The sequence below is a fragment of the Anabrus simplex genome, chromosome 1, assembly GCF_040414725.1.
Source record: "Anabrus simplex isolate iqAnaSimp1 chromosome 1, ASM4041472v1, whole genome shotgun sequence".
Taxonomy (NCBI): domain Eukaryota; kingdom Metazoa; phylum Arthropoda; class Insecta; order Orthoptera; family Tettigoniidae; genus Anabrus; species Anabrus simplex.
In genome coordinates this window covers 164609971-164636413 of record NC_090265.1, presented here as the reverse complement: position 1 = coordinate 164636413, position 26443 = coordinate 164609971, and the positions used below count along the sequence as shown (strand labels likewise).

Sequence of the window (26443 nt, the reverse complement as noted above, 5' to 3'; positions counted from 1 at the left end):
TGTGAGGAAAGGAAGATTGAGGACGTCATAAACACCCAGTCCCCAGGCCAGGGATATTAATAATTACAATTAAAAACCCTGATCCGCCCGGGAATTGAAACCGCGGCCGCCGAGTAAAAGGCGGACGCGTTGCCCCTATACTGTGGGGCCGGACCGTAATAGGCCTAATGTTATTGTTTTTACGTCCCGCTAATAATGTTATTGAAAAGCATGTTATGTGATATTGCCTTATTTTCTACGATATGTAGCCTATATTTTATAAATAGTGATACGATATATTGAACAATATGTTTAATACGAACACAAACACCAGGGAATTAACTAGGCATGACTGAAATCCCCGACCCGGCCAGGAGTCGAATCCAGTTCCCGCTGTACCGACTGTACTGATCTTTCAGCCAAGAAGCCACATCTTTAGCATATTTGCCAGAGCAGCCCAACTGCTCTTTCCGACGGATTGAAACGCTGGTCTTAACGTATTGTGCTGCCGTAGTTGAGGCAAAGCGTTCTGTGACGATATCACTACAATTAGTATTACTCGCTGAAGTATTTTCAGTTCACATTAATTTCCTCTCCTCTCATGAAATTTGTCGACTTTCACATTTCCAGCACCTGTTCATCGTTCATCAACATATGACAGCTCCTTTCGGGTGTCCGATGCAAGGCTATGGAATTCCCTTCCAGTTAGTATTAAAAATTGCACCTTTTAGCCTCTTTAGTGGTCTTGCCGTGGTATCTATATTAAATATATAACCAGTTTGTGTGAATCATAGTGTGAATGAAAGTAGGCCTATGAATTTTCGATTATTTCCTTATTATGACTTCTGAAGTTTATATTCGCTATTATGTGGTTAAGTGTAAGAGAGGGTCGTGCGTCCTATCTTCATCACTAATGTAGGCATGAAATCATTTAAATGATAACATTATGTTAGGCAGCGATTTTCTAAACGTATGAATAAACTACTTATTTACAAGTTGTTTTCCTGGTGTGAAAATGGGAAAGCACAGAAAATCATTTTCAGGATTGCCGATAGTGGGGTTCGAACATACTATCTCCCAAATGGAAGCTCACAGCTGTGCCCCTAACCACTCGGCCACCGCACACGGTATTGATTCAAGCGTAAAGAGTCTTCTATCTGAGACGTTTTTTTAATGCATTGTAGGTTACTGTATTTAAAGTGTATTTGACCGAGCGAGTTGGTTTCCTTTTTCAAGCACCGTCAATTATTGTCACCTTCCTGTACAGTGAACCGACGATTTTATCTGCCTTCTGTCACACTGTGATATTACACAATATCTCAAAGTAAACAAATATTATTGAGAAGTTCATATTTTCAAGAGGTTCTCCATGGAAGAATTGATACAAACACTCTGCTTTGCTTTCTAGATCTATTGTGAATTAAACCCTAGTTTTAAAAGAAGTAATGAGGTAATCTGAGACCCAGATAACAGAACTGAGAAGAAGGTAAACTTACACACTAAGCCATTTGTGATTAGCTGCCACCCCCGGAGGCCCGGGTTCGATTCCCTGCTCTGCCATGAAATTTCAAAATTGGTACGAGGGCTGGAACGGGGTCCACTCAGCCTCGGGAGGTCAACTGAGTAGAGGGGTGTTCGACTCCCATCTCAGCCATCTCCGAAGTGGTATTCCATAGTTTCCGCATTTCTCCTCCATGCAAATGCCTGGGGTGGTACCTAACGTAAGGCCACGGTCGGTTCCTTCCTTCTTCCTTTTCTATCCCTTCCCATCTTCCCATCGCCCACAAGGTCCCTGTTTAACATAGAAGGTGAGGCCACCTGGGCGAGATACTGGTCCTCCTCCCAGTTGTATTCCTTCGACGCAAACTCTCACGCTCCAGGACACTGCCCTTGAGGCAGTAGAGGTGGAATCCTTCACTAAGTCCGAGGGAAAGTCCAACCCTGGAGGGTAAACGGATTAAGGAAGAAAGAAAGAAAGAAAGCAAAAGAAAATATGGCACCAGAGATAGTTTAAATTTTGACATCGTACGACACGGAGTGCTGAATGGATTCTCTTCAGCCCTTCAGAATTCCGACTACTCCGGCAAGTTTGCACCCATAATCTTGGGATAAGGAGCCCAAAACTGTGCCACGGATTCTCGGAAGGAGCTTATTAGATAGAAGAGGCTCAATAGGTCCCGGGCTCGATTCCCAGCCACGTCGGTTACTTTTAATTATCATTAATTAATTCCACTGCTTGAGAGTTGTTTCCTTCGTTTATTTATTACTTTTAATCCGTTTACCCTCCGGCGTTGGTTTTCTCCTCGGGCTCAGCGAGGGATCCCACCTCCACCGCCTCAAGGGCAGTGTCCTGGAGTTTGAGACTCTGAGTCGGGGGAAACAACTGGGGAGGAGGCCAGTACCTCACCCAAATGGACTAACATGCTGTGCTGAACAGGGGCATTGTGGAGGAATTGGAAGATCAGAAGGGGTAAAAGAAGAGGGAAAGAAGTAGCCGTGGCCTTAAGTTAGGTACCATCCCGGCATTTGCCTGGAGGAGAAATGGTAAACCACGGAAATCCATTTCGAGAATGGATGAGGTGGGCATCGAACTCACTCTACCCAGTTGACATCCCGAGGCTGAGTAGACCCCGTTCCAGTCCTCGTACATGCAAGCACAGAAATGGTGTCCCGACGTAAACAATCAACACTGCCCCACTCCAGTTCTGAAAGGAGGTGAGGGAGTGAAGGGGTAGTGTCGAAGGCCACTCCAGTACCGAAAAAGAGTTGAGGGAGTGAACGGGTAGTGCTGAAGGCACAGTGTGTGTATTGCTATACATCCACCACTGTGCCCATTTCAATCACAACTGTCTTGTTGTGAGTTGTCTACCTGCAGCAATGCGTTAAGCGTGGAGGTGGGGGTATACCATGCTTTGTTTATACCGGGACACCATTTCTGTGGTCGTGTGTACCACTTTATAAATTTCGCGGTAGATCCGGGAATCGAACCCGAGCCTTCGAGGGTGGCATCTAATCACACTAACCACTACACCACAGAGGCGGACACTACTGTATTCATCATTAGAATTCATTTTAGGTAAGGCCCCATCCTCACAGATACGCATGTCACCTTCAGGGCGTCAAATTGAAAGACCTGCACTAAGCACAAGCAATAAATATTATATAGAGAAGAATCGTTTAGATCTATATAATGATCATTAGGATGCATCCATGCTATTACTTACTGTACGTCTTAAGCTGATTGATGGCGGCGGGTGTTGTTGGTTTCTGAGGTGCTGTAGCTTTGATGACCGGTCTGGCTGGCGGTACCATAAGTCGGGGCCGTTTAAGCGGTGGCACAAGACGTGGTGGACCAGGAGGGAATGACGCTGAGGCGTAATAACTGAAACAGAAAAGGGCTCAATCTTAACTGCACGTAAATACACTTTCAATACATATCAATTATATCAACAAATATATCCAGGCTAATGTGCCAGTAACTGCGTTCTTTATTTCCATTTAAGTAATCATATTACTGTATCGATATATCACTGACCTATAATGGCATTTAGATTCATTCGGGGAACTTAATCATGACCTACTCTTGCAGAAAAATGTATTCAATCACATGAAATGAACAATAGTATTGAACACAGTCAATAATTATTATAATAAGGAAGGAGACGAGTAACTTATCATTCGTTGAGCATAGAGCTAATCTTTCCGTCCCACTTGAATGAAGAGGTTCAGATAGTAGTAGCCGTAACTTTTCACTCCTTTCGAGGCATGTGTTGGGATAGCCCTGCTTTGCTTTGTTTCGCTCGATAGAGATGTGGTCTTTCTACTAGTAGAGTGAAACGGTACATCAGAACTGGCCCACAGGCAGCCTAAACAATGCTAGATACCATTTGATTATTATTATTATTATTATTATTATTATTATTATTATTATTATTATTATTATTATTATTATTATTTCTTCCTTTCTTAATCCGCGTTTACCGTCAAGGATTGCCTGTTCCCTCGGACTCAGCGAGGGATCCCACCTCTACTTCCTCAAGGGCAGTGTCCTGGAGCGTGGGACTTTGGTTCGGGTATACAATTGGAAAGGAGAACCAATACCTCCCCCAGGCGGCCTCACCTGCTATACTGAACAGGCTCCTTGGGGGGAATGGGGAGATTGGAAGGGATATACAGGGAAGAGGCAATAAAACGGCCGTGCCCTTAAGTTAAGCACCATTCCGGCAGTAGCTTGGAGGAGAAGTAGGAAACCACGGAACACCACTTTGAGGATGGCTGAGGTGGGAATCGAACTCCCCTCCCTTCTCAGTTGACCGCCCGAGGCTGAGTGGAACCCGCTCCAGCACCCGTACCACTTTTCAAATTTCAGGGCAGAGCTGGGAATCGATTCCGGGCCTCCGGAGGTAGCAGCTAATCACACTAACCACCTCACCACAGAGGCGGACTATTATTATTATTATTATTATTATTATTATTATTATTATTATTATTATTATTATTATTATTATATTTTATTTTATTTTACTGAGTCTGTTTACCGTCCAGCTTTAGTTTCCCCGGCCACAGCGAGGGATCCAACCTCTACCACCTTAAGTGTAGTGTCCTTGAACGTGAGATATTTGGTCGGGAAAACAACTGGGAAGGAGGACCAATACCGCTCTAGGTAGCCTCACCTTTTATGCTGAACAGGAGCCTTGCGGGGTTGGGAAGATTGGAGACGTTAACAAAGGTAGAGAGAAGGAAGCGCCGTGGTCTTTAAGTACCGGTACCATTTGCCTGGAGAAGTGGGAAGCCACGGAAATCCACTTCGAGGATGGCTGAGTTGGGAATCGAACCCCCCTCTACTCAGCTGACCTCCCGAGGCTGCGTGTACCCTGTTCCAGTCCTCGTACCACTTTTTGAAATTTCGTGGCGGAACCGGGAATCGAACCCGGGACACCGGGAATGGTAGCTAATCGCATTAACCACTACACCACAGAGGCGGACTTATGCCCTAATATACTCCTGTAAAATTGTGGTCTACCCGTTAGAATATTCATATTTTATTAATTTTGAGGGTATTGGTCACCTGGACTGGAAACATGGGAAGAACTCCGATATCCGGAGAATGTGAATGAGATTCCCTACACCAAATCTTCTTCATACCACCGAGATCAGAAAAGAACAAGAGTTCACCACGGATGTTGCCAATGATAATTGCTTTTGAGCTTCATCATTCTGGAGTTTGACTCTTGTTTGTTCTCGATATTGTGGTTCGTTCTCGATTCACATATCTCAACATGAAGCCAGACAGAGCGTGGAGGTATCGCATTAATTGAGGCCGTGTAAGTGGACACAAGACAAGGCCACAAATCAATAGGGTTGACAAGGCACGTAATACGAGCCATAATCAGGTGCATGTGTACTAATCTCCGGGACCTAAGCGCTTGGTCGCTCTTCGGATAGCGCGAAGAGCAGGGTAACACGTCCTTGAGACAAAGCATAGTATCAGATTCGTGTATGGCACACTTGTGAGCAACTGCAACATAACTCGATAATGTTGTGAGATGGACATTAGGCAATAGAATTATGATAAACGGGGTTAAAAGTCAGGTCGTGAGTTTCACAAATAGGAAAAGTCCTCTCAGTTTTAATTACTGCGTTGATGGGGTGAAAGTTCCTTTTGGGGATCATTGTAAGTACCTAGGTGTTAATAAAAGGAAAGATCTTCATTAGGGTAATCACATAAAATGATTTTAAATAAAGGCACATGGTTATGAGGGTATTTAGGGGTTGTATTAAGGATGTGGAGGAGAGGGCATATAAGTCTCTGGTAAGACCCCAACTAGAGTATGGTTCCAGTGTGTGGGACCCTCAACAGGATTACTTTATTCAAGAACTGGAAAAATCCAAAGAAAAACAGCTCGATTTGTTCTGTGTGATTTCCGACAAAAGAGTAGCGTTTCAAAAATGTTGCTAATTTGGGCTGGAAAGACTTGGGAGAAAGGAGACGAGCTGCTCGACCAAGTTGTATGTTCGGAGTTGTCAGTGGAGAGATAGGGTGGAATGACATCAGTAGATGATTAAGTTTGAATGGTGTCTTTAAAAGTAGGAAATATTACAATATGAAGATAAAGTTGGAATTCAAGAGGACAAATTGGGGCAAATATTCGTTTATAGGAAGGGGAGTTAGGGATTGGAATAACTTACCAAGGGAGATGTTCAATTAATTTCCAATTTCTTTGTAATCATTTAAGAAAAGGCTAGGAAAACAACAGGTACGGAATCTGCCACCTGGGCGACTGCCCTAAATGCAGATCAGGATTGATTGATTGATTGATTGATTGATTGATTGATTGATTGATTGATTGATTGATTGATTGATTGATTGATTGATTGATTGATTGATTGATTGATTGATTGATTGATTGATTGATTGATTGGGATTTGAAAGTGAAAAATATGGTCATTATAAACTCTGTTTCTGCTAATGTTTGCTTGACATTACTTAACACAGGTGAGTCATTCTCTGGAAACACGCAATATCAAATTAATTTTTAGAGTCTGTGAAAGATCAGTTTACATGTTTAGCAGTTTTTTGTACTTAAATTAACTAGCATACTTTTAAACGCACAAATATATTATTATTATTATTATTATTATTATTATTATTATTATTATTATTATTATTATTATTATCATTATTATTTCAGGTTCAGTATATTCGCTTCTGGGCTGAATGGTTAGCGTTGCTGCTTTCGGTTCAGAGGGCCCCAAATTCCGTTCCCGATCGGATCAATGTTCTTAACCACACCTAGTTAACAATTATTCTTATGATTCGGGTACTTGGTGTTCGTGTTTGCCTCTATTAATACCTCTTCACATCATACTTCCGACCACCACAGAAATATGCAGTAGTGAATATATCCCTCCATATAAGGCTGGGGTCAGTCCCGTAGAACAGGTGCGTGTGTGACACAGTTTGATCCCGTGGTACTACCAGGGTATGGGTAAAAGTAAGAGAGGAACAAGAAGATTTCATTTTCGCAATAATTTTAAGAAAGCTTTTAGTTTTACGTGACTCGCGATATTCGGATCAGACTTACATGATACCCGATTCACAGGCGATAGGTGTCATTTCATTTCGGACATCACACATGAAATAGACTAGATTCGGTTTCTAGGCGTCTTGGAAAGAAATTACTAACGATGCGATTTGATTACCACGCCTGCAATGCAGTGCTTTCTTTATCTTGCGTTTTACGTTTCACCGAAAAATATGGATCTAGATGGTATAAGACAGGGTTAGGATTGAGAAACCAACGACCTTGGCCTTTTTTAAGGTACAGCCTCAGTATTTGCCGGGTGTAAAAATAGGAAACTATGGAAAAAATCATCTTCTGGTACGCTGACAGTGAGGTTCGAATCCACATTTCCCCGAATACAAACTCACGGCTACTTCCTCGGTCCGTGTACAATACTAAAATGGCTATCAAAATATTTTAAAATTTTTATCTATCACAAAATGTTCAAGGTACTGATGTCACTTGGTTATAGTATACGAATATTATCAATAAATGAATCTGTCTCACAACTCTGATATACAAGTAATGTGTCCTTCATTAACACTATTTTTGTATATAGTGTCCAGATAAGTTTTTAAATTTCAATACGTTTTACCTTATAAAACACGCAGAATGAAATTCAAATAAAAGATGTGGTAACCTACTTAGATTTTGAAGAATAGCATTAATCATTATTCAGTGTATGGATTTTAAACATTTAAGAAAGTCCCTTCTATCCATAATAAACAGTCCTTTGGAATGGATAATTCTAAAAAAAAATTAGGGGATGATTCACAATAATTTAGTTCGGAAAAAAATACAAACAAACAAAACGAACTGGCAGATAACGGATCGTACTTTATTTACGTGAACACGTTCATGGTACGTTCACTATAGTGCACAATGTTTTATTATTAAAATACAAAGGACTGCCTCCTTTAGTAATTTTAAAATCTTAACACTGAATCTCAATAAAATTATTATTACTCAAGAATTACTGAAATAAATTGAAATATTCAAAATGGATCTGAGTAAGAGATATCGGCAACAATACCCATACCTTCTTAGTTGCTAACTGTAATAACTGAAAAAATATTCTATAGATCTCAAAATATTCCTCCAGTGCACGATTCAATATAATACAGCAATACATTTAACACATTTCTAAATTAGAGCCTTTGAAAATCACGATTATATTATATATTCTTGTTTCTGTTCATTTTTTCAATGGTACTGTGGCCAACACGTGATAAGAATTCAGTCTAATTTTACAGCCGGATGCCCTTAATGATACCAACCACACTTAAAGGGATGCATTCATTATTGCGTGTTTCTGTAATGGTTTGTAGTATGGTGTGTTGTATATAAGCCGGCCCCGTGGTGTAGGGGTAGCGTGCCTGCCTCTCGCCCGGAGGCCCCGGGATTGATTCCCGGCCAGGACAGGGATTTTTCTCTAGACTTGAGGGCTGTTTGGAGGTCCACTCAGTCTACGTGATTAGAATTGAGGAGCTATCTGACGGGGAGATGGCGGCCCCGGTCTCGAAAGCCCAGAATAACGGCTGAGAGGATGCGTCGTGCTGACCACACGGCCCCTCGTAATCTGCAGGCCTTCGGACTGAACAGCGGTCGCTGAGCAGCGGTCGCTGGGCAGGCCAGAGCTCTTTCAAGGGTTTTAAGTGCCGTGGGGTTTGGTTTTTCTTGGTGTTGTATATAAATGAAGAGAGTTGTAATAAGACGAACACGAACATCCAGTCCGACCCGACCGGGAATCGAAACTGGGGCCGTCTGAACCGAAGCCAGTACGTTGACCATTCAAAAATAATCTGCACATTCTGCATATTCTTAATTGTCTGCAATCTTCTTTTACACTTTTAATTTCCTGCGGATATTCCCCCTTGCATATTATAAATAAACACAGAAAGATGTAAACTTATTTATAGACCACATTCAATTACGGTTGTTTATGGGTCTCCTCTCACTTCCGTCTTCTACCAAAACTAACGCTAGTGTATGTCCATAGGGTACGGATGACGAAAACTTCTTCTTCTTCTTCTTCTTCTTCTTCTTTTTACCGCTTTTTCCTACACTTGTGGGGTCGTAGGTGCGAACTGCATCGCACCTGTGGATTTGGGCCTGTTTTACGGCCGGATGCCCTTCCTGACGCCAACCCCATACGGAAGAGTGTATTCACTATTGCGTGTTTTTGTGGTGCTTGGCCGTGTGGCATGTTGTCTGAATATGAAGAGGAGAGTGTTGAGACGGACGCAAAAACCCAGTCCCCGAGCCCGAAAAGTCAATCAGAAGCGATTAAAATCCCCCATCCGACAGGAAATCGAACCCGGGACCCTCTCAACCGAAGGCCAGTACACTGACCATTCAACCAACGAGACATGACGAAGGCTTAACTCCATTGAATTTTATATAGCTCCGCAAGTATGCCAGGCATCTTTGTTTCGACCTTTCATGATCAACTCTGACTGATACGGTACATGCCAGTGTGCGCGTTTCTCTTTTCAAGAGCATTTTTCTTTCAGCGGAATTGTGTTGGTCTTGTAGTGTTCTATTTGTATATAGTAGCATTTGTGCTGCGTTAGCTTTTGTTGTGGCAAATAAATCGTTCTTCGGCATTCGATCAAAGGAGCGGTATCAGCTGTTGACTCGCGTGGGGCAGGCAAGAGCGAACGACCCGACAGGTGACTCATAGGTAGCTGCTGCCAAGATAAAGTCATCGCTCTATAACTCACTTGCCAGTTATAAATCCATGTCGACTGCATGGTTGTTCCTGCAACGCTCAGAGGGGAATATTCTTTTTCGTGTGGAGAGAGAGAAGATGGTTTGAAGGATCTTACGTTACGCAGATTTCCTGATCCCCAGTGGATGAAAATAACTGGCCGGGACAAGAGCGCACTTTATTAACTGCGGCTTGCTGAAGGTGAAGCTAATGTATTTAAAGAGGCAGACAGGGAATATACTCACAGAAGTAAATTGTATTTTTATCTTCGTTGACGCTTTATTTTAGGGTTAGCGATGTTATGGCCATCAACTTCATGTACCTAAAATTAATATAAATAAGTTACCTTCATTTTAGATTAACGACATTATTAACCATGCTGCATCATTAGCCTCATTGCATTTTATGCATACGAAATTGTTCTGCTTTTATATTCGGAGTTAAGGATATTGCGATCATCAGCCCTTCATTCTTGATGTATTTAACGAGATAGGGATAATGACCATTAGTCCCATGTAATTACGTTTCTGATGCTCTGGATCACCATGTATCCATCTAATAATTTATACCGGGCGAGTTGGCCGTGCGCGTAGAGGCGCGCGGCTGTGAGCTTGCATCCGGGAGATAGTAGGTTCGAATTCCGCTATCGGCAACCCTGAAGATGGTTTTCCGTGGTTTCCCATTTTCACACCAGGCAAATGCTGGGGATGTACCTTAATTAAGGCCACGGCCACTTCCTTCCAACTCCTAGGCCTTTCCTATCCCATCGTCGCCATAAGACCTATCTGTGTCGGTGCGACGTAAAGCCCCTAGCAAAAAAAAAGAAACAATTATTTATACGTAACCGTTCAAGTTAGATTTTTTAAAGCTATAACAAGAATTGAAACAAAGAGTTATATTCCTAAAACACATAACATTGTTTCCGCTTACTTATTCCAGATTCCTCTTTAATATCATATTTTTCCCATTGCCCTAGGCCAACACTCGTTTCTGTACTGTTTAATACAAGAGGTTTAGAAAGTCCCTCTACTTCATACTTTTGACGTTCACCGGGCGAGTTGGCCGTGCGGTTAGGGCCGCGCAGCTCTGAGCTTGCATCCGGGAGATATTGGCTTCGAACCCCACTGTCGGCAGCCCTGAAGATGTTTTTTCGTGGTTTCCCATTTTCACACCAGGCAACTGCTGGGGCTGTACCTTAATTAAGGCCACGGCCGGTTCCTTCCCACTCCTACACATTTCCTATCCTATAGTCGCTCTCTCGCATTGAATAATAATAAGTAAATAAGTTCTAGCCTTGTGCTGGACATTTTCTTGCTAATTGTTTAACGTCGCACTAACACACCGAAAGTTTTGCCGACGGAAGGATGGGAAAGGAAAAATTCGGAAAGGTAGTGGTTATGGCCAAACATTTGCCTGGTGAGAAAATCGGAAACTACGGAAAACCATCTTCAGGCCTCCCAAAGGTGGAATTCGAACCCACTATCTCCCGAATGCCAGCTCACAGCTGCGCTACCCTAACCGCGCGGCCAACGCGCTCGGTTGTCCTGGACTGAGCGCAGGCAAGTTTCAGGAAACCTTCCACTCAAGTCTGTAAAACATGAGATTAATATGGATAGAAGGCCGTCTGTAGTTAGTTATTGCGTACTGGAAATCGATAGTCCGGAACTATAGGTAGATACAACTTTACTGGGATTTGAACCAGAGATCTTCGTACTTCCACAGCGGGCACTATCATTTATTGAGTGATCCGTTCCAACGACTTAATTTGTGAAGTGATTGATCTTACAAAGGACGTCGACATCTCTCAAAGTCTTAGTTCGAAATCGAACGAGGTCCCATACCTTGTACGGTTAACCCGCCATCGGTATCGTTGTTAGGTAGCCCCTAACAAAAACATTCCTTATTAAGAAAAGTTTTTTGCTTTAAGACTCACACTTTTCAAACTCCAGGTATTCTCAAATGAGTTTATGAGTCACATGTTTTCCTTCGTTACGCGATGATTCACGCACACGTGTCACGTGGAGGAGTGGGGGAAGTGCGTTCTGTCTGGAGTGTTAGTCCGCGCCTCGCTACGATACCGGTCGCGTCACAGGCAGTGTTAGGCACATTCTAGCCTCGATACCTTTGGCGTCACAATTTTTGCGCATTCCGTGCTGGTGTACTGTTTTAGTAAACAGTATCACAGTGAAATTATAATGTCTAATAGGCCTAGTGAATCTGTTATTTTGAGCTGGATTGAAGAATCTTGCCCTGGAAATCGTAAAGCCACATCTGTAGAGACGTGCTTTAGTCGATGTTCTGTCAACTGGTCTCAGAATTTCCATAAAAAATATCTTTGGACAAGAACTTCCCGTCAGAAATGCGACACCAGCAGCCCCAGGTAAGTATTGCTAACAATTCTCACTTCTCCATTTTTACAAGTATCTAATTGAACACTTTGTAAAACTTGCTTATAATCATTACCAAAAAAAGCTATGGTGTTTACTGTATATATTTTCAGACGTTTCCGGGCGGAAATCACGATGTGCCTACTCCCAGTTCGAAAAAAACGATTTACGTCAGCTTGCTGTGATGCGTGCAAACGCTCAACGTGCAAAGAGCACACTGGACTAACAAAAGTAGTATGAAGTGAATGCTTTTCGCAAGAAGTTGAAAGAAATTAGTGAACAGGACAATGATACAAAATAATGTGGTCTACAAATCATGTTAACATTTGTTTTGTACTGTAATGTATTTGTAATGCCAAGGATTTTTGTTATTTTTCATAATATTTAGTAATAGTTATGTAAATTTATATAAATAGTTAACATAAAACCAGTCTGTTAAAACAAAATTATAATTACCTTCTAAAAGAACGAAAACAGTGTACGAGTCGAAATTGTAGTAGCAAATATTTAGGTAATAAACAATTGTGGATATATACAAATATGTAAGTATATATACTAAATAACCAAATACTAGTATAATTTATTCAAACTGCCGAGAAGAGCTCGTATAAGAACTAAAATCATATACCAAGCCGATGTTAGGGAGCCCCTATACACGCTACCTCTCGCGTAAGTGCGGACAACGATACCGATGGCGGGTTTTAATAAAGGCACAGTTCAATTTACTCATTGCAGTAGTTTCACTGTTCAGCTCCATGGCTAAATGGTTAGCGTGCTGGCCTTTGGTCACAGGGGTCCTGGGTTCAATTCCCGGCAGGGTCGCGAAATTTTACCTTAATTGGTTAATTTCTCTGGCACGGGGCCTGGGTGTATGTGTCGTCTTCATCATCATTTCATCCTCATCACGACGCGCAGGCCGCCTACGGGAGTCAAATCAAAAGATCTGCATCTGGCGAGCCGAACTTGTCCTCGGACACTCCCGGCACTAAAAGCCAGTGGTTTCACTGAATGCTTCGGAGTCATTCCAGTTTGCAAAAGGTGCTTAACGTAAAAGACTGGCAGTACCTTCTAGTCAAGATAAATTATTTCGTTACTTTTTGTTCTGTATTACAGATTACGAATTTTGTAATCTGAACCATTCTTGTTTCTACTATTTTCATTTCTCTTTGAAGTGATTTGGTATCTGGGTATGGCCGTCTTGGTTGTCGAAAAGTCAGGGTCTTGACCTTCGTTCCTCAGGACCCCCGATTCAATTTCCGGTCATATCAAGGAATTTTGTAAGTCCGACTCCTTGGCTGAATGGTCAGCGTTGAGGACTTCGGTTCAGAGGGTCTCGGATTCGATGCCCGGATGGATCGGAGATTTTAATCGCCTTTGATTAATCCTTCTGGCCAGGTGACTGGGTGTTTATGTTTGTCCCAACACTTTCCTCTTCATTTTCAGACATCACACTACGCTACCAACCACCACAGAAAAACGCAATAGTGATTACATCCCTCCATATAAGGTTGGCGTCGGGAAGGGCATCCTGCCGTAATACAGGACCAAATCCACATGTGCAACACAGTTCGCACCCGCGACCACTCAGGTATGGGAAAAGCGGTAGAGAAAGAAGAATAAGATCAAGGACTTTTGATCTTAAATAGTTAATCCCCTTGACCTAGTGACTAGGTATTTCTGCTGTCCCTAACGTTCCTGCAACATATATACCACACACAACAATAACCTTCAACATATATTATGCAGTTTGCAATACACGGCAGAGGGTATACTTTGTATGAACTGCACCAGGCTAGCAAAAGCCACACGACATTAGCTCAAATATGGACTCTAATTTAATTGAGTCTCGCGCAACAGTTTCGTCGCATGTTACAAATCATGGTCCTGTTCAAATACATTTTAAACGGAAATCTCACTATTCACTTTCAGATTTTCGCGGATTAGAAGTTACTTTATACTTTTCATCACCAAATAAACTTGTAAGTAAGTCGTTTCTAACTGCTAGTGGGCCTAGGAGAGCTTGGTTCTACCGAGGAAGAGATGTCCAGATAAAATGATCACTCGGAATGATCTCCCGTAATCTTCCACGGCTTAACGAGCTCTGGCAGGAAGGCTTTAGCCGAGTAATCACCCATAAGCTGTAAACTCTTTGCTCACTCTCTGTAAGGTTAAAAGAAAAAACCCAGCTAGACAACGGTGGGTGTAGTGGCGGAACTCGTTACGGGTGTGATGCGTGACGGAGTGGCTCCGTTAGTGTGGTAGGAGTGGGGGTCGACAAAACCCAGACTGTTATGATGAGGAAGACGACTCGTAACAGTAGTAAACCACACAAAGGGGGGAAGATGAAGGAGAAGGCGAGAGACAAGGCTTCTGAAGATAATAAGCACATGGAGTAGCAGACAGCACGAGTATTGAGGTTTGAAACAGAAGCCCCCAGCTGAGTAAATGCTTGTTCTAACATCTCGCCAGAGCTCAAATGAGATCTCGATTATTAACAAGGCAATCTTGAATTCCTCAATAAGAAACAGACCTCATAATACAAATGGGATTTGCTCAACTTGAATCCAATAATAGGCATACGACTTCAGATTATAAATGATTAACTGACTGGAAGAGAATGGATTGACATTTGAACCTCTCCTATTGTGACAGCATAATTATTGTGCAAACTAACTAACTTTGCCACATTGAAAATTTGATCTATTATTAGCTAATAAGCTGAAACATTAGACAATATACTACTTACTTATGCTATGATAATAATAATTATAATATTAATAATTATAACAGTCTTATAATAATTATATTGGTATTAACCCTTGAGGACACGCAGGGGATAAATTTTTGCCGAGAAGAAGAAAGACCGAGGAGTTTCTCCGCGGGGTTATTTTTCACAAGTTTGAGAACTCTACTTTCGAGTGCACTCGTCCAGCACTTGTCGTATTGTGATACATTTTTCTTCCAACAATTCGTTCAGTTGTGATAGTTGTTTTATGCAATTGTCACTATGTTTGGGAAGTTATTACCCCGCGTGTGTTTGTCTAATGCCAGTAATTGTAGTTCTTGTTTATTGTGTATTTTCGAATAATGTAATATAAAAATGAACAGAGGAAGAAGACTGACGGATCAAGAAAATCAGGCTTGTTTTGAAGCATCAGACGATGAAGTTACTGGCGGAGCTATATCTTCGTCAGAAGAGGAATGTGTACAAGACAGTGATCATGACTGAAACTCATTACAAAGTGCAGAAAGTGATCAGGCGGATATGTCGGATGATGAAGATAGTTCACGCTCTGTAAACCGTTTTGAAGATGACATTTCCTTGGGGATATGACTTCATTGTTTGATAGGGAAAGATTGTACGGTCTGGTATAAGAAACCTCCAGATACTAGAGGAAAAACATCTGCTCGAAATATTTTTTTTTTTTAATAGTTGTTTTACGTCGCACCGACACAGATAGGTCTTACGGCGACGATGGGACAGAAAAGGGCTAGGAGTGGGAAGGAAGCGGCCGTGGCCTTAATTAAGGTACAGCCCCAGCATTTGCCTGGTGTGAAAATGGAAAACCACGGAAAACCATTTTCAGGGCTGCCGACAGTGGGGTTCGAACCTACTATCTCCCGAATACTGGATACTGGCCGCACTTAAACGACTGCAGCTATCGAGCTCGGTGCTCGAAATATTGTGACAGGGCGATCCGGAAAGAAAAGGCAACAATTAACAACTTTTTGGAACCTCTTCATGCAAAAATGAAGCATCTGATTTTATTTAAGGAATCAATTGAACCAGTAACCATGAGGAAAGGGAGACGGTGCTGCTATTATCCTAAAGCCAGGGATCGCAAAACAAGGAAGTGCTGTGTCAATCTACAAGGACCATGTGGTGAAATTCTGTTCTGACTGCGTTTCAGTGAGTTCTAATGAAAATCATACAGGTGCACTTCCTCAATGGTAAATAATAATAATTATCATAATAATAAGAATAACACGGTCATTGGATCTGAACAGAATGCACATTAAGAACCAGTGCCACTCGGTCTCAAATTATTTATGCTAGTAAATACAATTAAGTTTTAGATATTATCCTTCAAGAAGTTAATAAACAAACAATATGATCCTTAAGACATCTGCAGTGGTACCGTTTTCTTGAATTTTTATGAATTTGTGATCTAGTACAAAAATCTCTGTCAAATAATCTGATCAAATCTTGTCTAAATAACAATAACAACAACAATAATAATAATAATAATAATACAGTTTACTATCATATGGGATGAAGCTACGGTAGTAGAGAACTAGAAATGTAAAGTTAGCTGGTGTGGCTTTAATTAAGGTACAGTACAAAAATTAGCCTTTTGCGGAAAGAGGGGACCACGGAATACTACATTTACAGCTGTTAGTAGTGGACTTCGAATACATCAAAAATTGAATATTGAAAAGGTTCTACTATATCTAGCTGGTAAAAGAGAACTATACTGAGAGTCAACTCAAGACCTTAGCGGTCCCTTTGATGTTAGTCAGACTTCTGGTCGGTGAAAAGGCTTCCGCAGCGCCAAATAGTTCCCTAGGTCAGGAGCTTTCTTCATTTTGGTTAGATATTCTGGTGAACTGACTGGACGAATTAACAAATTTTGCCCTGTATAAATATGGAAAATATATGACAGGTTGTATGTTATTCGGGTTCGTTACCAACTCTTATATTTCATACGTAGATGGCTATGAATAGTTATTGTTCTCAGTGGTGTATGTAGCAAAATAATAATAATATGATATTGATCTCTTATTGCATTGTGTACTTAGTAAGTTTTTTCGAGTTCATTACATTGCTGATAAGTTCGCATAATATGTGCGACGTTGAAGATGGATCCAAGAAAACTGTTGGCAGTACTGGCTGCAACAGCATATTCAGTATTCATAATGGCTGCCAGCTGTGAGCAAGACGTGTGTGATGCTGTGACGTTTGGGCTCCTGTGAAATACTTTAAAACAAACAAAAAGGGAGAAAAATTAAGTAGGAAATCTAAACCAAATTCTTTTAAACGTTTACAGTAGCCTACGAGATTAGAATCCGCTGTAGACTGTGGAAGACGTGTAAAAGACCGCGCAGCTGACCGGCGTTTCTGTGTAGAGTGCTTACGCCGCTCGCTTGGAATTTAAACTCCACGGAAAATCCAAGTCTCCAGCGAAAGGTCGATGTGTCAGCTCAGTTCAAACTATGCACTCGCCGTAAATAAAACAGGAAGGGCCTTAACACGGTATGGGACTAGGATCCTTGGCGTATTCGATAATAATAATAATAAGAAGAAGAAGAAGAATTTGTACTTTACTTTATATTCGTAACCACCCTCTACCTGCAGAAATGCTGTCATTAGGGGATCATGAGTTCGCTTTTACCTTCCGAATGACTGAGACTACAATATTTACAACATTCCTGGAAACATTGTATTTGCAATCCCACTCACGGGTGGGTTTTTCAGCTTTTCGAACTGTGATAAACTGCCACTGACAGTCGTTGCACGAGAGCGTAATCGTATACTTATGTCGCAAGTCCCCATGTGCCTCACACACATTGCATTATGAAATAAAAATAAACCTTGCTTCTCTTGCCTCGGTATTAGTCAGTAATCTATAGGTTTTACATGGTCAATAAGGGAATAAATAGGTATGGTACGTAATCAAAGTACAGCTGTGAGAAAGGAAGTGATTTCGTTTGATTTTTCACTATTTCAGAATGAAGTACTTGTCAGATTGAGAATGGAGACGGGAAGGGGGTACAGGGGACGTGCTCACATGCGGAAGGATACTTTTCCTAAGCTCTTGAGCTAAATTTCAGTATAGTAATTAAAAGAGTGACTTGAAGAATACGGCAATATATTTAAATTACATTATAATTTTATAGGCCCCCTACACATATACAATACAGTGATCCTAGTTGCAACCCTGTATGTGTACTTAAGAATAATAAAAAAGTTCAAGCCTTTCTTAAGGATGGTTGTATTTTTCACACCTCCCTAACTTTTTTGCCGGATAATAGAATCAGCATACATATTTCGGTCATTGTTATAATGAGCATTCCAGAAAGAATCTGAACATGTTCGCTTAAATTATATTATTTGGTTTCTCTATCGAATGTGTTAATGAGAAATCAGAGAAGTGAAGAAACATTCGAAGTGTCTACTCATTGTTGTAAGCACATATCAGATGTTATCAATGGAGTGAATTCATTCCAGCAACACTCTTCAATATCATTTCATTTCATTTCATCGGTCAGTCATTAATCATTGCCCTAAAGGAGTGCGACAGTATTCGGCAACCACGGCCGACTGGATCCCTCGCTGCGCTCCTTGGAGCTAGCTAGAGCGACGCATCAAGTTGGCCGTGCGGCAACCGGCACAATCCCTATCCTCGCCGCTAGATGGGGCAATAGCCTGTGGATTAATTTTTTATGTGCCTCGATATATATTGGTACAATAATATTTAGTTTAATAATGTTTAGTTTAGTATCTCACGCCCGCAAAATTTTAACACGTATTATTTTCAGCAGAATGGAAACTTGAAGCTTAGTTGGGAGAAGACCAATTTGGTTTCAGAATAAATGTTTCTTTCTATTTGCTTTATGTCGCAGCGACACAGATTGGTATTATGGGGACGATCGGACAAGAAAGGCCAAGGAATGGGAAGGAAGTGGCCATGGCCTTAATTAAGGTGCAGCCCCAGCATTTGGCTGGTGTGAAAATGGGAAACCACGGAAACCCATCTTCAGGGTTGCCGACAGTGGGGTTCGAACCCACTATCTCCCGGATGCAAGCTCACGGTTGCGCGCTCCTAACCTCACGGCCAACTCGTCCGGTCAAAAGAAATGTAGGAACACGTGAAGCAATCCTGACTTTACGTCTGATCTTAAGAGGATCGAATTAACAAGGGCAAGCCCACGTACTGTAATGGTTCGAATCCCGTTACAAGTATTCATTTGTATTATTATTATTATTATTAGTAGTAGTAGTAGTAGTAGTAGTAGTATCATTATTTTATCTGTGATATTATTATTATTATTATTATTATTATTATTATTATTATTACTGTATCTGTATTATTATTATTTAATTCAATTCTGTAATCTGATTTCGCTATGTAGTAATTGATTATCACTTGCTTGATTGTAGTTAATTTGTTATGTATATTTGTGTGTGTGGATAAACATTAAAGACATATAAACTGAGGCTTGCTACCTAATATCAGATGTGGACATGTATGTTGCAATACTGCTAACGTAACTCTCGAGTCATCGCTCTGTCACTGTGTGCGTTTAGCGATGAGCTCATATTCAGGAAAACACCTAAGCCGCCTTAGGCAATTTCACAACAACCTGCAACGCTTGGAGTTGGGTGGGCGTGACATCATTGTTATTTTTGGAGATTATGTGTGGGTGTCAACTAATGCCTATATAAGCTGACCGTATATTATAGCGTCAGTCATTTGGATGGAGAGGCCTCAGTCGGTCATCAGCCACTTGAAGGCAGTTGAGTGGAAGGAGATGAATGGAGAGACTTGCCATGAAGTCAGTTGGATACCGAACCTTGCCATACGGACTACTACTGAGATGGTAGTAGTCAGTCCGTGAGATGGAGAAGCAGCAGTCTCATGGATACTTAGTCGTCAGTCACCATATGGATTGAATGTTCGGAGTGTGTTTCGTATACCTCTTCGGTGGCGTTTTTACGTCAGTGTGGTGACAGCCGACTACTTAATAGATTAATTAAGTATATATCTATTAAATAAATAAGTTACAAGATTGTGAGCAACTGCAAAATGACCTCGATAATGTTGTGAGATGGGCAGTAAGCAATGGTATGATGATAAACGGGGATAAAAGTCAGGTTGTGAGGTTCACAAATAGGAAAAGTCCTCTCAGTTTTAATTACTGCGTTGATGGGGTGAAAGTTCCCTTTGAGGAAAATTGTAAATACCTAGGTATTAATATAAGGAAAGATCTTCATTGAGGTAATCACATAAATATGATTGTAAATAAAGGGTACAGATCTCAGCACATGGTTATGCGAGTATTTAGGGGTTGTAGTAAAGATGTAAAGGAGAGAGCATATTTGTCTCTGGTGAGACCCCAACTAGAGTATGGTTCCAGTGTATGGGAACCTTACCAGGATTACTTGATTCAGGAACTGGAAAAAATCCAAAGAAAAGCAGCTCGATTTGTTCTGGACGATTTCCGACAAAAGAGTAGCGTTTCAAAAATGTTGCAAAGTTTGGGCTGGGAAGACTTGGGAGAAAGGAGACGAGCTGCTCGACTAAGTGGTATGTTCCGAGCTGTCAGTGGAGAGATGGCGTGGGAGGGCATCAGAAGATGAATAAGTTTGGATGGTGTCTTTAAAAGTAGGAAATATCACAATATGAAGATAAAGTTGGAATTCAAGAGGACAAATTGGGGCAAATATCCGTTTATAGGCAGGGGAGTTAGGGATTGCAATAACTTACCAAGGGAGATGTTCAATAAATTTCCAACTTCTTTGCAATCATTTAAGAAAATGCTAGGAAAACAAGAGATAGGGAATCTGCCACCTGGGCGACTGCCCTAAATGCAGATCAGTAATGATTGATTGATTGATTGATTGATTGATTGATTGATTGATTGATTGATTGATTGATTGATTGATTGATTGATTGATTGATTGATTGATTGATTGATTGATTGATTGATTGATTGATTCTTGTAAAGTTGATTGTCAAATGTGAATCTAATTTCAAGCCATGCTATATCACGTCAGTGAATCAAAAAGGACACATCACCAAATTAGGCTTGAGATACCTACAGATGACACCAACTCAAAGTAATACGTCGTAATTACACTCAAAGTGTTAAAGGTACTGTTATGTGAACCAGTGAGGGATAAATTTCTTGTTCAACTTTTAAATGTCCGGTCAAGAGGAATTCAAATTTAATGCCTAGTTTCTTTCAGTTGTAATGTCAAAATTTTATATTCTCATCTGTTTTATCGCAGCAAATCTTACTATTCTAAGACAAAATTTGAAGAATATATTTTGTTCATTATCAAGTTAATTTATCGTTTTATTTCAATGGTAAAATTAGATAACATAAATTTAATGGGAAAACAAAACGATAATCTCCTTTTCCTAGAACCTATATGTTGTGTTGTCTAGAGATATTCAAGACTCTCACTCTATTATTGCTGCATTGAGTTATAGCTGGCGCCACCAAATATTGTATGTGTAAATAATTAGGTAAGAACTAAGCGTGAGTGCATAGTCCGACGATTGAGTATTTTATTTCACGAATATGTTAACATTGTTTCATTTTAATTCAATTTTATATTTTTAAATCAGTGAGTAGTAGTCACAGTACATGGCGTTCGTAGATCTATAAAAGGCATTCCATAATGTTGACTGGACCAAGCTATTTGAGATTCTCAAGGTGACTGGGATCCGATACCGAGAACGAAGTATTATCTACAATCTGTATAAAAATCAGACTGTAGTGATAAGAATCGAGGGCTTTGAAAAAGAAGCAGCAATCCAGAAAGGCATGAGGCAACGCTGCATCCTCCCCCCCCCCCCCCGCCCCTCCTTTTCATTGTTTACATAGAACAGCCAGTAAAGGAAATCAAAGAGGAATTTGGAAAGGGAATCGCAATCCAAGGAGAGGAAATCAAAACCTTGAGATTTGCCGATGATATTTTTATTTTGTCTGAGACTGCAGACGATCTCAAGAAGTTGCTGAATAGTATGGACGAAGTCTTGGGTATGGAGTTCCAAATGAAAATAAATAAGTCCAAAACCAAAATAATGGAGTGCAGACGAACGAAGGAAGGTGATGCAGGGAATATTAGATGCAAAATATTAGTCTTAAAGGAAGTAGGTGAATTTTGTTACTTGAGTGGTAAAATGAGTAACGATGGCAAAAGTAAGGAGAACATAAAATGCAGACTAGCACGAGCAAGGAAGAGCTTTCTTAAGAAAAGAAATTTTCTCACTTCTAACATTGATATAGGAATTAGAAATATGTTTCTGAAGACCTTCATCTAGAGCGTGGCATTGTATGGAAGTGAACTATGGACAATAACCAGCTCAGAAAGAAAGAGAATAGAAGCTTATGAAATGTGGTGTTACAGAATAATGCTGAAGGTGAGATGGATAGATCGAATCACGAATGAAGAGATACTGAATAGAATTGGTGAGAGGAGATCGATTTGGCTAAATTTTACGAGAAGAAGAGATGGAATGATAGTACACATCTTAAGACACCCAGGGCTTGTTCAGTTGAGTTTTGAAGGAAGTGTAGACAGTAAGAACGGTAGGGGTAGACGAAGGTGTGAATATGACAAGCAGATTAGAGCAGGTGTAGGATGCAATAGTTACGTAGAAATCAAAAAGTTCGCACAGTATAGGGTGGCATGGAATGCTGCATCAAACCAGTCTATGAACTGATGACTCAGACAACAACAATAACATGATAATGAATACGACAGGAAACACATATCTATGTAATTATTATACTACAAACGTTATCTGTCCTCACATATAAGTTACTTAAAATTGTTCGTGGATCTTGATGCAAAAATATGTTAAATACATTTATGTAAGTGACTACAAGCATATTTGATGAATGATGTATTCGAGCAGTTGGGCACTGAGCGACTCGAATCTTCAGTGTCCCAGAAAACTTGTCATGAACGTCAAAGGCATTCAAATGGAAATGTAGGTTTCTTGTAGGCATACTTAATCATGTCATTGAATATGAGGACACTGAATTGATTATGGATACGTGCATGAAAGTAAATAATAGCGTTACGGCTCTGGAGGTCAATATCAATGTTGTCGAGTAAAACTCGCTCACAAAAATATTTGGCGAACTGTTCCAAAATATATATACACCCAAAGATTTAACAAAGGATGGTTGTTACTTGTATGCGTTTATCCGGAATTACGAGCATATTTTGTTGATTGTGTGAAAATAAATTTAGATACTAGAGACTAGGGGACTAAATATGCCACTTGCTTCACGAAATAAGAAGTGGAGAGAGAAGTGTTTACCTTCCAAGGATACAACGGGCTGAAATGTATACGAATTTGACATTCACTCTGACAATCGTGTCTCTGATGCGAGGTGGTGTGCGGTCTCTATGAATTTCATAACTAAGTCCAGATTGGTCAGTATTCGAAATGTTAGCTGATTACTAATTGGGAACACCGAGAGAGATGTCTGTGCGATTAGGGGCACGCAGCTGTGAGCTTTCATTCGGGAGGTAGTAGGTTCGAATCCCACCATCGGTAGCCCTGTAGATGGTTTTATGTGGTTTCCTATTTACACACCAGGCAAATGCTGGGACTGTAGTTTATTTAAGGCCTCGACCACCTCCTTTCCACATCAGGATCATCAAGATTTGAAATCCAGTAAATAAATCACAAATACAAGTACAAGAATACACTAGATGGAACATTTCAAGAAATTGCGGTTTGTGCTCTTCCCGAATGACAATATAGTGGGAGAAGTCGTATCAAGATACTCAACTTGCAGCAGTGATAAACAGAATTTTGTGAGAAGTGATTTCACATACCAAACAATCTTTCTATTGTTCTACTCTGAGGCTGAATTCACCCCACAGAAGTGAAAGTTGTGTAGAATCGGGATATATTATGTAATAACTGGCAGTAACTAACAAGAAATCAGATAGAATAATAGCTAGTAGTAGGCCTAACAGATGTTGCAGTTCGGCAGATGTCCTACTCCTTGGCTGAATGGTCGGCATGGTGGCCTTCGATTCAGAGGGTCCCGTGTTCGATTCCTGGCCGGACAAGGGTGGATATTTTTAATTGCTTATGGTTAATTCCTCCAGCTCTGATACTGGTTGTCTCTATCCGTCACATTTCTTGACCTAAGCACAACACACCACCACAGGAATACACAAGAGAAAGGCATCCGGCCGTAAACCAGAGCCTAGTACATACGAAATGACAACCTCACGAACATGGGAAATAGGCCAGAAAAAAAAAAGATATTCACACGGAGGAATGGAAAAGTTGAAAGACAGTGCGAGTGTTAATAATCTACGATTGTAGTTTGTAGTGGTGGAGATCAGTAGGGAAAGTCAAAAAAAATCCTTCTTTGACAGAAGAGAAAAAGGATGTGATTTGATCTTTCGAAGAATATAAATATCGCCGAAGGCAATGGAAGAGCCATCGTTGGTAAAAACACTTTCTTAGCCACACACACCTAATAGCGTCGGGGTAGGAAGGGAACGGGAATTAACCATGTAAGATCAGATAGGAAGTATGAGGGCGAGGATCCATCACGAGTAAGTGGAGGCAGTATCAGTCACAGCTAAAAGTTCAGTTTGTGGGTTCATAAGGGGCAAACAGAGGAGGGTAAGTTAGCTAGAAGACTCAATTCTGAAGATGAGAGAAGGGCAGGAAGATCTAGTGCAGACGAATGTTAGACAGAGTTTTAGTGACTTCTTGACAGGAGGTGCTTTGAAGTACAGTGGAACCTCAGGAGCTAAATTTTATTGCGAATTATCAAAATTTCGAGATATAGAGAATGCCGTTTTGAGCACGTATAGCACACAGTTGAAATATATCTACGGGCTTACATTTAATGCATTATTTTTAGCAGGATTTAAAAATATACAAACAAACTCTATTTTGCGACATAAATTTAATTTCAACCCTAATTATAGTAACTTTTGCTAGACACGATACGGTACATACAGTAGTGAAACAAAAACCATACCTCCGTTAACACCCTTGGAAAACATACGTTAGTCTCTTCTGTTTGTTACTGTTAGTTACCTTCCCTCCCTTCACGATGAAACTCCTCGTCAATACTATGCAGACGAGATTCGTAAATGGAGCTTGTCATCCGCGACTTCGGGGGTTGCTTTCGTACGTGACCGGTAATTAATTCACACCCGAGAAATAGCGAGGATTCACCGATTTTCCGTTCACTAGAAGTTTTAGTTTTTCGGTTCCCGTCATAAGTTATTAGCTCCCAGTATCATTGTAACCCTTTCTTTACTTGTTAACTGCTCCTCACAAACCACAAATTTTGTATTGCACAGTTAACGTTGCACAAAATTCGAGTTACAGAGTAGATTTCGCTTCAAGGGAGGACATTTCTGCTTCGAGAAATGGAGAAATTCAGTAGTAGGGTAATAAATACACGTAAAGAATAGGACGAACGGCCGGGAAATTTAAACCACTCCAAGATACAGAAAATTCGAGTAATGGAGGTTCGATATATCGAGATTGGACTGTATATCACGCTCATAGACTCAATATTAAAGAGCATGAACGTATCTTCAGTGTGTATATTTGTATAGATGGATGAGTGTCTGGGTAGTTCTTTATTATTATTATTATTTGTATATTTATGCATCTTTATTATATAATGATATACCTTTCAGCGTTCAGTCTGCAAGCCTCTGTGAATTTGCTAAACGCCTCCAAATTCCTGTGTTTGTAACTAGCGCTGTAACCTCGTTTAGTTCCATACTTCTTATAGGTATTTAAATTATTATAAACTGAGTCTAACCATCGTTCACCGGCCGAGATGGCCGTGCGCGTAGAGGCGCGCGGCTGTGAGCTTGCATCCGGGTAATAGTGGGTTCGAATCCCACTGTCGGCAGCCCTGAAAATGGTTTTCCGTGGTTTTCCATTTTCACACCAGGCAAATGCTGGGGCTGTGCCTTAATTAAAGCTACGGCCGCTTCCTTCCAATTCCTAGGCCTTTCCTATCCCATTGTCGCCATAAGACCTATCTGTGTCGGTGCGACGTAAAGCCCCTAGCAAAAGAAAAAACCCATCGTTCTCTTCGTCTCCTTCAACATCTCTTACCTTTCTTGATCGAGATCATTATTCTCCCAGGTAATCGCCTAACATAATCCCACCACCGAAGTCAGTTTATGCGTACAGCTTCAGCAGTCGAGCTCATTCCCAAATTATTATTATTATTATTATTATTATTATTATTATTATTATTTTATGCTAATTATCATCATCATCATCATCATCTGTTTACCCTCCAGGGTCGGCTTTTCCCTCGGACACAGCGAGGGATCCCACCTCTACCGCCTCAAGGGCAGTGTCCCGTAGCTTCAGACTCTTGGTCGAGGATACAACTGGGGAGAATGGCCAGTACCTCGCCCAGGCGGCCTCACCTGCTATGCTGAACAGGGGCCTTGTGGAGGGATGGGAAGATTGGAAGGGATAGGCAAGGAAGAAGGAAGGAAGCGTCCGTGGCCTTATGTTAGGTACCATCCCGACATTCGCCTGGAG

The 26443-nt window shown here is 40.9% G+C and overlaps 1 protein-coding gene across 2 annotated transcripts in view; it reads right to left on the bottom strand.

The window, feature by feature from the left end:
• The window catches only part of LOC136885364 (uncharacterized), a 1248630-nt gene that overhangs the window by 156512 nt on the left and 1065675 nt on the right, over window positions 1-26443 (bottom strand). For both annotated transcript variants that reach the window (XM_067157879.2, XM_067157886.2), the window contains exon 6: window positions 3204-3361. In XM_067157879.2, coding sequence (XP_067013980.1) covers window positions 3204-3361 — 158 coding nt within the window. The remainder of the gene's footprint in view (window positions 1-3203; window positions 3362-26443) is intronic.